Below are 13,065 nucleotides of genomic sequence, written 5' to 3' on the forward strand. Positions count from 1 at the left end.
CCATCTAATCCATGATGAGACTTCTAAAAGAACTGGGCAAGGTTAGACAAAGCAGAGTGGTTAGGGTGAGCGCCATAAAACCCCTCAACAGTTGTAAGTGCTTGTTATCGTGCTTGTTATCTCCTCTGAAAGTCATCAACCAGATCCTCATGTCAGAAAGGCATCTGAGATGACCTGCCTAAACTCATCCTCAAGACAGTCTGAACCATTCCATTCTTCTTGTTCCTGAAAAGATATTACTGTAGGTGACCTGAAATGCACTGTAGGGTCCACAATAAGGATCGTAATCAGATTTTCCTTGATTTCCAGATGCAAGAAGTTGTTAGATTCTCTACCACTTGATTCACTAGGGAGGTCTAGAATCTATACAGGCGAGAAACACTGGAGGGACCCAAGACCAAACAGGACAGCCTTACACTGTTTTATAAAATAGCAAACTGGAAAAATGCTGTGATCTATGCAACCTACTGCAGGACCAACTAAATCACTAGGAGTCTACCCCTAAAATGCTTAAGAAAGGTACATCACCCAGCTACATGCTTAGCTACAAAGGAAGCAAAATCCAACTACTCCCATTCTGCAGAAGCAACATCCTTAATGACAGGCTCCATGACAAACAACCTATGGACCATTTTAATTTGTAAAGCCACTGACTGATGCATTTATTGGGGGGGGGGGGGGGGGCAGAGAAGCCACATGAAAATACAAACTAGACATCACTAACCTGACAGTCTACCAAAAGGAAGGGACAAGCTGGTGAGAAATCTTCATTAACTTTGTCTCTGCTATCTTGTGATCCTCTCAATCCCCTTCACATTAGGCTGTTGATCCAGTGGAGCATTTACAGCCTTACCTAGCAAACCCACCAATTTACCAACATATGAATTAATTACCAGACCCAGACTTACTTTTGCCCCCTTTCCATTACAGATAGAATGACCAGACTACGGGTGTATTTAAGACTACCTATCCAGTCAACCAGGTTACACTTAAAGGGTTATGAGCTACTCTGCTTTACCTCAAAGGGGAGTAGAGTCGATAAAAAGAGATATTCCCTGTGAAAGATTTCTATCCCACCAACAGGCCCTATTTATATTTTGGTGGTAGTTTAGGTCTCTTGCGTGGGTGCTTAGGGTGGTATTATATTTTTTGATGTTTTGGATGTTACATAGGACTGGATCTTTTGAAGATTTGTAGGTAGAAGCACAGATCTCCTCTCAATGGTGAGTAGAATAAAAGCTAGAAGAAGGTCAGGGTAACTCGAGATGGACATGCCCTTCAATTTTTTTTGGTGAGGACACACTGGCTCATATGCCTATCCAATATTATTGGCCTTATAAGGAAGGAATACAGGAGATAATGACTTCCTTGGCTTCAGAAGGTATGTTCCTGTTAATTAGTTTGGCTATACAAGATGATTTCCTAACCATGGTCACACAGTGGTCAAAGGTCACTTCATCAATGAAGATGCACAAGTCACTAAAGATGGTTGATTTTTACTAGGGTGTTATCTGTACGATTAGCAAACCTGGGTGCTCCTGCTCCTAAGGGCTCACAATGCTAGATTTGTCTTTAGTTTTAGGCTGTGGTTCAAGCACCATTTGTTAGCATGAGTTAGATGATCTGGTTGTACTATGACAGCTCCTAGTTTGCAGTCATTGGCAAACTTGGATAACCACAGGTCTTAGGTGACCACTCCTCCTTAACATCAGAGCAGTAGATACCAAAAGGTTTGGTCGCAGGACCAATCCCCAAGGTAACTACTATTTTAGTGGGATGTCTGCCTGCAACACTAACAGACAGAGCTCTGTCCGTGAACCAGCAGGTAATGCAGAGTTTTACATTTAACTAAATTAGCTTATCAATGATGTCCGAGAGTGGAATGGTATCGAAGGCTTTGGTCAAACCAAAGGTATACCACGTAAACTAATCTGCCAGTCTCAACAGCCTTAGTGACTTCTTCAAAAAAGTCCACCAGCTTTAACAAATCCAACCTGGTTAGGGTCCCAGACTTTGAAGACAGTCTATGCCCTTGTTTATGAGGTCCATAACAATGTGCACCACTGCCTTACAGATAAGGTTGGTATGGCTGATGGGTCTACAGTTGCCTTGGTCAGCTGTGAGAAGCCTACTGCAGTGCTCCAGATTTCTGGCATGAATCCAGTGAAAGGCTGAAACTGAATCAATACAATAAGGAATTAACCAAGCAGTGTCTGGTGCTGGCAAGACAAACTGGCATATAGTCGAGGCCTATGGAGCTAGTGCTTTTAGCCTTGGACGCAGCACTTAAGATTTGCTTGGAGGTGATGAGGAGTGGTGTGGGCATGCTTAACATGCTGTGACTAATTTGAGGAAGATGGGAGAACAGTTTGAGCTGAACTGGTTGGCAATGTCCTCAGGGGTAGAGTATGTTATTTTGCATTAGCTTAGTGCATTGTTAGGCTTCCTTTTGAAATGTAGGGACTTGTAATGCAGAGTGCCTACAAAAAAAATCCAGGATATGAACAAATCTCAACCATCACTCTCTACTTAAAACTACTTTTTTTGCAGGTTGGCGGCAAGCACTCCTACACCCCCTGATGAGAGGGCAAGCAGCCCCATACCGATCATGGGAGGCAAGCTACACACACACTGTGGTGAGCAAACTCCACACACACCCAGAAGTTGTATATACCAACTCTGAAAATGGAATATTCCAGGAAATGGCCATCTCGGACCTGGCATATGCAAATCATTTTTTTTTTTGGCCATGTTTTCAGGTTCATTATATTACTAGATGCTTCTAGAATTACACAAGTAGTTAAGCTAAGAATTAAAGTTAATAATCTCATGTTTGTATTATGGCATTATTCCTGGCAACAGTAGGACACTGCTCAATATTAATATCACTCCTTTTTGAAATGCATATTCCAACAGCTCCATCTTTTCCCTCTTCATATGATCCATAGAGGTGTATCTCAAGTCATTCACTTGCATAATGATCAGACTGTACAGATTTGAGGACTTTAGTAACATTACATTTCCTGGCACTTGACAGGCAACTAACCATTATCCTTGTCTTTGTGCAGCCTAATGAATGGGGCATCTGTTTGCCTAACTTTGGAATCACTCGTAACAAGGACATTACTACATGAACTAGCTTGATCATGCCGTATTGTGGGCTTCTGTGCATTAGTTATGTGACCCTGTTACTATCTGTACTTCCAGTGTGTCACAACAAGTTGCATGTTGGATGTGAGCTGTTGATGTTGGATTGCGTTTAGGAGATAAATTTGAGTGTTCAGACTGATTCCTAGTCATTGGTAAACCCCGCCCAGAAAATTTAACAGCATAAGGCAACTTAAGAGTCCATAATCTGTGTTACCCTGGTGCAGGTGAGGTAAGACATAGCTGGCTGAGGGAGGGATGCCTCCAGCTGAGTCAAGTATTCACACCTCTCACAGATGTAGTCCTTTGGGCCTATTAGTTGTTCATTATCAGTCGTCATGAAGCAGTTCATACACTGCTGTGTGCAGCTAATGTGGCTCCTCGGCTGTCACAAGGTCTCCCACAGTACCTGTACAGCTTGTAAGACAGACTAGTGGGCCCTGACTGGTAGACAACTGGATCCAGAGATTAGATGAAGACTGAGGATAGGCAAAAGTTACAGGATGTCACTGCCGCAGTGTATGAATTCCCAAAAAGACAAGAAACCCAGAGTTGCAACTATGTCTGGTCTCTGTTTGCCTTACCTTTTCATATTGCCCTGGCATGGTTCTGGAATAATACCTTTTACACCCCCTACAAAACCACCACTTAGGTAGGCCCAGAGCTTACACCTTCATCAGTGGATGGCTGCTTTTAAGCATTCATGCTTAGGGCAATGCTTCAATTATGCTACTTGTCAAAGCAAGAGTACCACAGTGGAACCAGGTCCTTCATGTATGGTCAGGAACAGTAGGGAGGTTTCAGCTTCTTCAGCATGAGAGTGAACTTCGCTTCAATAAAAAGGATAAATATCACAGCTATGCAAGTGGCATAAAAAGTGTCTGGCACAAAGATAGATATGCTATCCTGAGTGACACCCCAGTATGTCCAGACAGGCAGTGCATTGCTCCTCAAGCGTGGCAAGGATAAGAAAACTCAGAAATGTGCATATCTAAAGATATCAGAAGAAATCCAAAACCAAATTAAAGCTGCAGGGATTACAGTGCACATTTCATGCCTTAACACAGGGAACATTAATCGATGCACTATGTACAATTGCAGTGTCTCGCAAGAAAGTTTTCCACATTCCTTAATGCTGTTAAATAAGGGTTATTTAATGACAAGACTCCAATGAAGCACATGCTGTAGAAGCCAACCACGCAGGCCACTCCAATATTATTTATTTTTTTTAAAACAGGCCAAGGCTAGATCCCCAAAATATATGTAGATGTACACAAACACGCATACACAGTGGAAACAATCTTGTACCATCCACTCTAATGTAACTCAGAAACTGACATATCTCAAGTTAAATTGCCCATCACTGCAGTATTACAACAGTTCGCTAGAATTCACAGAATGGATTTGTTGACTCTAGACATGATCCATTAACCACAGCATGAATCTTACTACAGAGTTACATGCAGATTCACAGTTCAGGACAGAGGTATATACACAGACATACACAACCAGTGTTATGCCAAAATGAAAGACAGTTCTAAACAATAAATTAACTCATAGCCATACTGAACAGGTGCAATGTTGCCAAAAAGAACAAGAATTGTTGCATTTTTAATAGTGAAGCCAAAGATACGAAAGCCTTCACAAACAGCAGAATATGAAAATGCACCAAAATGCAAACATAATAGTCCTGTAAAAATATAATGCCCCTTTATTAGGGACTTTAAGCAGTACTCACATCAACATGGTCCTCAGCTTCAAGAAGTCATTATGTTCAGGATTCTCCACTTCTACTGCACCCCATGGATACAGACGACCTCTCACCTTCTTTCCTTTAGTCTCAATTAGTTGATTTGATCCAACCACACAAAATGGTATACTAGTCTGTAATATAAGATAAAAAATGAAAGGTAAAAATGTGTATACTTAAAATACCCATTTCCAAATATATTACGTAAGCATTCTGAATTACTTTACATAGCAGCAACAAAATACAGAAAAATGCCCACACCATTAAACTCTTCTGATTAAGGCTGATAGCTTAAAATCCTGAAGATGTGAAGATGTATTACATCGGAACTAGCTGCCATGGATTTGTCACAAGCAAGTATAAAAAAGGTAACCCTGACTTTACTCCGTGAGTAGGTGGTTGGGACAATAACTGAGCCAACTGTCAAATTTGTGTACCAGATTATCAGCAACTACACCATAATAAACGCTAGCTAAAAAGAATCGAAGAAAAGCAAAAAATAATAAAGGCAATTTGGAAGAAATGCACTTCAGAATGTGGAACAAAGAATTGTGGTAGGTGTTGAAAAGGTTCCCTATTGACATGTCAGCACTCCAAATGGAAAGAAAAGAAAAAAAAGACCAAAAATGCAGAAGAGCGCATCTCGAATATTGTTTATAACTTTTTTTTTTTTTTTTTACAGGAGGCAAGCATCCCACACTCCCAAACTTGTAATAACAAGATCACCATACCTTGGAATAAGGAAGAACAGAAGTCCAAGAAATGGCAATCTCAGACTTGATATATGCAAGTCTTTTTGTCAGCCAATCTCCATATTTCAGGACTCGCTGTAGTGGGCCCCAACATTTCAAATGGTTGGGGAGGGATGAGGTTAGGTTGGAACTGCATCAAAACAGCTGTTTAACACAGATCACAGGAAGAGTACTGCCCCCCCCCCCCCCATGATACATGATGCAACTTGATCATATGGACTTCAGTGACAGTCATGTATCAGTGCTCGTTTATTATAAGTTACAAAGGGTTTAGTAACAAGTAGTTCATAATCATTTCCTTAAGATGTTTTCATCAGGACAAAGTCCCAGACTGGGGACGGGGACAGGATAAGCAATAGTATCTAGTCAAGGCTTGGGAGTCTTGAAGAAGACTGGGTTCCAGTTGAAAGCGCTTAACTGCTATAGGATTGTGGAATAAAAAAAAAGAATTTACATCCTTTCGTGCACGAGTTTCTTTGGGAAGTTCCTGTTCTTTTCAGTAAAGGCTTGGGATAAGTAACTTTATCCATCCATCTCAGAAAACTGTGAAATTACTTTTAACAGAAATGAATACAGCAAAAGTACACAAAGAGCTCCTTTGTCTGTTTAATTCACCTGTTAAATAAAATGTCAGGAAAAGGAATGAGGCAATAGCCTGATCTCTGCAATACAATGCAATTCTGTAGAGAAAAAAATGTAAAATCAATAAGGCATCATGTCAAATGCAATACAATTAATATTCAAAAATACAATCCTATATGGAAACAATAAAACTGAAGAGGAGTACAACAATGAGAAAGTGATAACTCAACTGGTCCCCAAGCCTGTAGACAACATAGACAAAATACGTATAAACCCAAATACAAGAACTGGTACAGCTTCTGAGGAAGAATGTAACAGCTCCAAACCCAATGAACTCTACAAGAGCTGAAGGCAAAAACAATGTTATCCAAGTAATGTTCCACAGATGAAAAAAGATGGTGAGACCACGGCCAACATGTGACCACTAAAGAAGCTGTAAGTCTACAACTTTCAGGTGCTGAGTTTCACTCATGCTAAGAAGCAGCTCAGAAAAACACTCCAAAGAGATTACGAGGATGTACCACATGCAGTAAACTCTCAGTTAACTGGCACCCATGGGGATTGGTAGATGCCGGATAACTGTAGTTTCTGATTGCTTGAGAGTGACTATTAAAAAGAGGCCTGGTACTCTATAGTATTTGTTTGGTTTGACTTGTTCTCAGGTTGGGGAGAGAGGGGAATTTATTCCTATCTTCCTTTTTAAAACTCTAAACTCTAAAAACGTAAGGTATGTTTCTGTGGACGGAAAACAGTGCAACACATGAAAATTGCACTGCATTTCTTTGATTTTTTTGTCAGTTGCTTGAGTTCTGGTTAATTGAGAGTTTACTGTACCAGGTTACAAAACCACAACCTATACCGTGTCTGGATTAAATCCTATCCTGTCTGCTTTTGTGAAGCCCTGAATTTCACATGCACAGTTACCAAGCTTACAGAATGCATTTTCCAATCTGCGTAAGGATGACAAGTGGACTGGAACCACTTAAAACTGTTAACTCAGAACAAGCAACCTTATGGTTTTTCCTAGGGGAAGCAGGAACACAATTTAAAAATATGCAAGCCCAGTCTGCACTCCAAAGGAACGGAAAGTACTCTCAATGAGTTATCAAAGCCTTGATCAAAAGACTGGAAGGACACTTACAGAAGAAATGTTTGAAATGTCAAAATGCTGAAAACAAGACATCAGCAAAAACATTTGAAACATCACTGAAAACCCTAAACAAAGATCGCAAAGAGAGAATTTCCTCTTGCAATCTTTAAACTAAAACTTTTCTGTGAAATTAAAACCTAATTTACCTGAACAGTGATTTTTTATTTTTAAAGAAAGGTAAGCTGTAGAATTAAGGGCAGAATTAGGGCTCCCTAACCCTTGACCTTACCTTACAGAAACCATTTCTGTAACATTACCACTACACAAAACTGCTTGGCCATGCACTACATATAAATATTGACTTGTGCACACACTAAAAACATCCCTTTATGTAACCCTAACCCTTATTTGCAAATAAACATGCACACACTCCCATCCCCAATGCAAATCCACTTACCTCTTTCAGCAACACAGATTCAGTAAAACTAGCATTTGGCAAAATATCCCCTTATTACCCTTCATGAACAAATGCAAATTTGATAAAGTGTAGAGAAACCAGGAGGACATATCAGTGGTACACAGGTCATGAGCAGGCCATTTAAGAACAAAAGCCTCTATTACACTTCATGAAGATTGATTAGAATTCTACAGTAAAGTTAATCTGTTGCTAGGAAATCATTTTACATTATAATAAGATCACTTTCAGCCTAGTAAGATTTCTGCTAATTCTATACTGGAGTAACTAATGCAAGGCGTCACAAAAGGAGACACTGACAGCCCAGCTATCTGAAATGTAAATGATTATATGTCATTTGTGAATATTAATATAATTTATATAGAAATGTAAGAAAAGGAGATACTACCAGCATAGCTATCTAGAATTTTGTAAATGGTTGTGTCATTTCTGTATATCACTATAATTCATATGCCTGCATTACAAATGTATTTGAACTGTCATATTGTACAGATGTGTGCTGAAGAGATATTTTAGTACTGAGCAAAAATGTATATGTACTATTGTAACTGTTTAACAGGGGAGACAAACACAGGAGATCAACTTGCAAAACTTCATAAGAATGATTGAGGTTGTTACTTTATAGCTGGGCCATAAACAAAAGATGTTATCTCTCAGTTCCAGTGCAGTAACAGACGCAATGCGTAGAACTAGAAGTTTGTTGTATTGTCGTTACATGTGGAGGGATGTAAATTTTCTTACAACTTCTACCATTTGCCAAAGATCTGAGGGCTATGTATTTTTCACAGGGAGATGTTAAATGCTGGTAGGTTCTAGCAATGGGGGGTTTTCACCTGGGATAGTCAGATGGCAAAAGTGATGTCATCCTGCAAGTATCCCAGCAGCATTATTTGAGATATTAATTTAAGAACAGTGAGAGAGAGTGTGCATTTTGTATTTCATGTTTAACTTGGCAACAAATGGAAAACCCACTCACCACATCTGTCCTGCCCTGCTGTAATAGTAAGTTTCTAGAGTATAGCAATTCTTTTAGATACAGATAGGAATATAGTAATGATTACTTTAGATGTTTTCTATATTTATTTGAGACTGTCCTGCAATGTTGTTTTAAATATTTCTGATGATTTTGAATTCTGAAGTTACTGTGATGATTTACTGAGTATTTTCTTGTTCTTTTATCATTTATTATATTTAAAACGGTCTTTGTGACTGATATTTGTGAAACATATTTAAGCTCTTAAAGTACTTGTATAACTGTTTGGTGACACTGCGCAGGCACTCCTAATAGCCTTGCTCTTGGTCAAACTACCATTTGGATTAATAGCAGCATTACACAGTAAGACTGGACACCCACTAAGGGCCTTAAAGTAGCTAATGAGGCGTGGCTGGTGACAGTCCAAACTACCTTATATTCCAGGCAGAAGGGGGCACAGCTAGTAAACCTGTGCCAGCCTTCTCCAGGTGTGGGTGGGTGGGTATGTGTAAATCAAACCTCAGAGTGTGCATGTGTCAGCTACTTGGGCAGGGACATGAAGCATGGGTTGGACAGAGGGTGCTGGAGATCTTGGCTTAGCCACTCAGCTGAAATCTCAACTTGATAGCTGTACCACTGGGGGAGTCTTATTGGGGATCTGGAGAAAGAGTTAGAAACCAGCCCCAGGCTGATTGTGGTCTCTGTGTGCTCTTAAGGAAATTTCACTTTACTGTGTATGTACTTACTCTCCCAGTGTACTTCCACCACTGTTGCCAGTGGTGAGGACAAAGTGAGGCTCCTTGATTACTGGGGTGTCACACAATGTATAAGGAGTTTGGTATTTGAGCAACACTACCTAAACTTTCTAACTTGATATTTCCTGGCAAGACTTTTGAATCACACATGATTGCAATACAGACCGACTAAAAATTTTCAAGGTAACTGGGGAAATCCTACTGCTCAAAGCACTTCAGAGGGCTTGTATATTTCAGAATCACAACAGCAAAAAGTGTGGGGCACATTTCTGATACTCTTCGTACCACCATAATTCCTGGGTCTATATTAGATAATCAAACTTTCAAAAGTTTGACTGTCATATGGTCGACACCATATGATTGAACTTTTAAAGGTTTGAAAATCTAATAAAAAAAATAAATAAATAAAAAGCTACACAAATAACGTACCTCAACGTTATAAGCAGGGAGGTAAGCCCCCCACACCCCCCACTCTTTAAATATACCAACTCTGAGATCGCACTATAGTGCAAAAAAGGGAAATCTTCCCATTCCACTCTATATGGAGATCTCCGTTAAAAGGCTCGAACTTTCAAACATTCAATCATATGGTATTAACCATATGACACTTGAACTTTTGAAAGCTCAATTATCTAATATAGACCCATGATTCCCAGACAAATTCAAACATGTGCTCATAAAAAAATAAATTTAAAGTACTGACCTGTGAGTGTTAAATGGTGTAATATAAGGAACCTAACCAGTTAAATACTGAAGTCAGCTCATCTTTGTGCTAATATGCCTTCAGCCCTCACTTCTATGCAAGACAAGAAAGCTTCATCAAATCACTGAGTGTTAGGGTTTTAAGATGGATAAAAATGGGATTATGACATCAGAGCTTCGACTACAATTTTACTGTACACAGCAATATTGAATTCACCAGAATGGGGAAGGAAGGGGTGAAAAACTGTCATCAGGACTTCACAGCATACACTCTAAAATGGGAAATTTTTATTACTACAGTTTGAAGATAGGATTGTTCTCCTTTGGTACAGCTACCTAAAAAAACCTAAGTACATGCACATTTTTTTTTTAATTTTATTTTAACATTTGTTAACCGGGAAAGTCCGACTTGGAATGTAGCCAATTTTCAGTGGAGGCCTGGGAAGAAACAGTCCAGATGCATATCTTTGATAAAAAAATAAATTGTAATTCACATTTACCTTTGCTTGCACTGTTTATGTATGTTTCTATGTTTAATGAGCTCATAGGTCAATGGAAATAAAACATCTGATGTGATGAACTCTGCTTTTGTCAGCTAATCAATTTAGCATGCACACATCTTAAACTACATTCTATTATCTGGTTACTACATCATCTGTATGTCAGTTCTAGACAGAGAGAGACGCAAAGCATCTCCTAAGTAAAATAATATCTGCACAGCTCTCAAAACTCTGCACAAAAAATCCACATCAAACAAAAAACTCCTAAACCTATGACTCTAATTTTATTATGCATAAGAGAATATGTGTTTAAGAAATTTTGTGAAGAATCAGAAGACGGGGGCGAATAAGGTCACTGTGAAAATAATTGTGATATTGTGTAGTGAATGTAGAAGTAAAACATTTGTTGTTCACACTTTTGCATTGTTCACGATGTAAAGAATCAGCACACTAAGCATTAAACGGTGACTGTATTGTCCTCCACCTTACTCAAAATGACAGCATTTTCAAGGCACATAACTATATGAAAAAGCAGGGACAGAAGACAGGTATGCAGAACTGTAGTCAAACCACAGTGATTTTCACTCAAAGTACAAGCACGCTGCTTATAACTGAAGTTTTACAGCAAATATGTACTTGTTACTACCTCATTCTGTACAGCTAACTGATGTGGCAGAAAGAAGACTTCAGTACTGATAGAAATGAATGGGAAAGGGGACATGGCAGTGACTGAAATCATAAATCACTAAACCTCTAGGGACTAAGTCAGAAAAAACTGAACTTTTTCAGTTTACAATCTCCACAGAAAGTACTTAAGACAAATAAACAGTTAAACATATCATAAAATGTTAACAGTTTATTAAAGTTTGTTGTTTGTCTTTTCAGCTTTTCCCAGTTAGGGGTCGCCACAGCGGAACTCCGGTCAGCTAATGATTGGCAGTAGATTTTTATGGTGCCAAGTTGCCAGCCCGATGCCCAACCTTCAACAATGGCACGCCCATTCACGCATGTCTTTTGAACGCCACTTGACCACAGGGAGGACATGCAGACTCCACACAGAAGGCACTCCAGCCGAGAATCGAACAGGAGAACCTCTTGCTGCGAGGCAACAATGATACCGCTGGACCACCGCGGTTATCGTTACAGTTTATTAAAGTAAACAAGTTAAATAAACAATTCATACATTCTGACTAGAACCTTGGTCTCTCACCTTATTGATTAAAAGTTCTCTTGTAATTCTGAATACACAGCCCATCAGCATAGTTCCAGTGCTCAGAGTTCTAAATGCAGTACTCTAACATGACATCAGCTGCCACATCATACTACCCCAGCTCCTGAAACCACATGTTCACACCTAAACATTAAGTACATTTCTTGCAAATCTAGGAAAAAAATGGAAGATACTACAATTACACTGCTAACATATAAAATAAAAGTAGCTGTCAACGTAACAGGAAATTCCCAGAAGTTAAGACTGACTTAAATAAGCATAGGGGAATGACGTAATGTTATGTGGTGCACACTGAGGAGTTCCACAAGAAATGATAGATTAAGAAACTATTATGTCTTACAGGGACACTGCAAAGTCCTTACCATTTCTTTCAGCCTGCACTGAGGGAAGGAAAACAGCTTTGCTAGTGCTTGATCTACTAGGAAGGATTGGAATCTGGCCAGGTGAAATGAAAAGATCATTTTACTTGTAAAAGTTATCCATTTGTATTTTAAACACTGCTGAGCCAAAGTCTCGCAGTTGTGGAGGAACTAAATACTCCTACTAAAAGATTTGTGCCTTAATCATTTACTACTGCATTTTTTTCCATAAACAGTGTTACTGGTAAATTTCTGCATAGTCTGGTACCATAAACTGTAGGTTGGAGTTCAACAGTGAGAGAATGGTCTCTGCTCCAGTTTGTGCTTCACTGATTTTACATTCTGCTTATTTACCTGCTTGCATTCTGTGTCTGCCCCATGCCCCACTAACATATTAATCTAAAGTTTCTAAAAGAGCACCAATGTTGCATTTGATTGCTAGCCTCTGTGGCTAGCCTACATGTTCCTTGGAAGAGTTTCTCAACCCTCCCAACCTTTTGCTGTTGTTGTTTTATAAGGCTGCATTCTCTGCCCTCCACCCCTTATGATTATCCGATTTCCAAAGTCTCTCACTCCCCTCTTTCATTACTATTGACTGTTATATAAGGGGTCTATGACCACCCATCAAATGGAAAAATCACAGAACAGCATATATCAAACACATTTGTTCATCGAGCCATTCTAGTAAGATCACATTACAGTAGGGATAAGGACGTTTGCCCTTTCTCCACAATAGTGCCATCTCAGAG

The 13,065-nt window shown here is 39.4% G+C and overlaps 1 protein-coding gene across 1 annotated transcript in view; it reads right to left on the reverse strand.

The window, feature by feature from the left end:
- LOC122801242 (septin-2-like) overlaps nt 1-13,065 on the reverse strand; it is a 919,510-nt gene that overhangs the window by 421,338 nt on the left and 485,107 nt on the right. Inside the window, exon 6 of the mRNA XM_044070794.1 lies at nt 4,886-5,031. Coding sequence (XP_043926729.1) covers nt 4,886-5,031 — 146 coding nt within the window. The remainder of the gene's footprint in view (nt 1-4,885; nt 5,032-13,065) is intronic.

The sequence above is a fragment of the Protopterus annectens genome, chromosome 4.part1, assembly GCF_019279795.1.
Source record: "Protopterus annectens isolate FY-2018-M chromosome 4.part1, PAN1.0, whole genome shotgun sequence".
NCBI classification, from domain to species: domain Eukaryota; kingdom Metazoa; phylum Chordata; order Ceratodontiformes; family Protopteridae; genus Protopterus; species Protopterus annectens.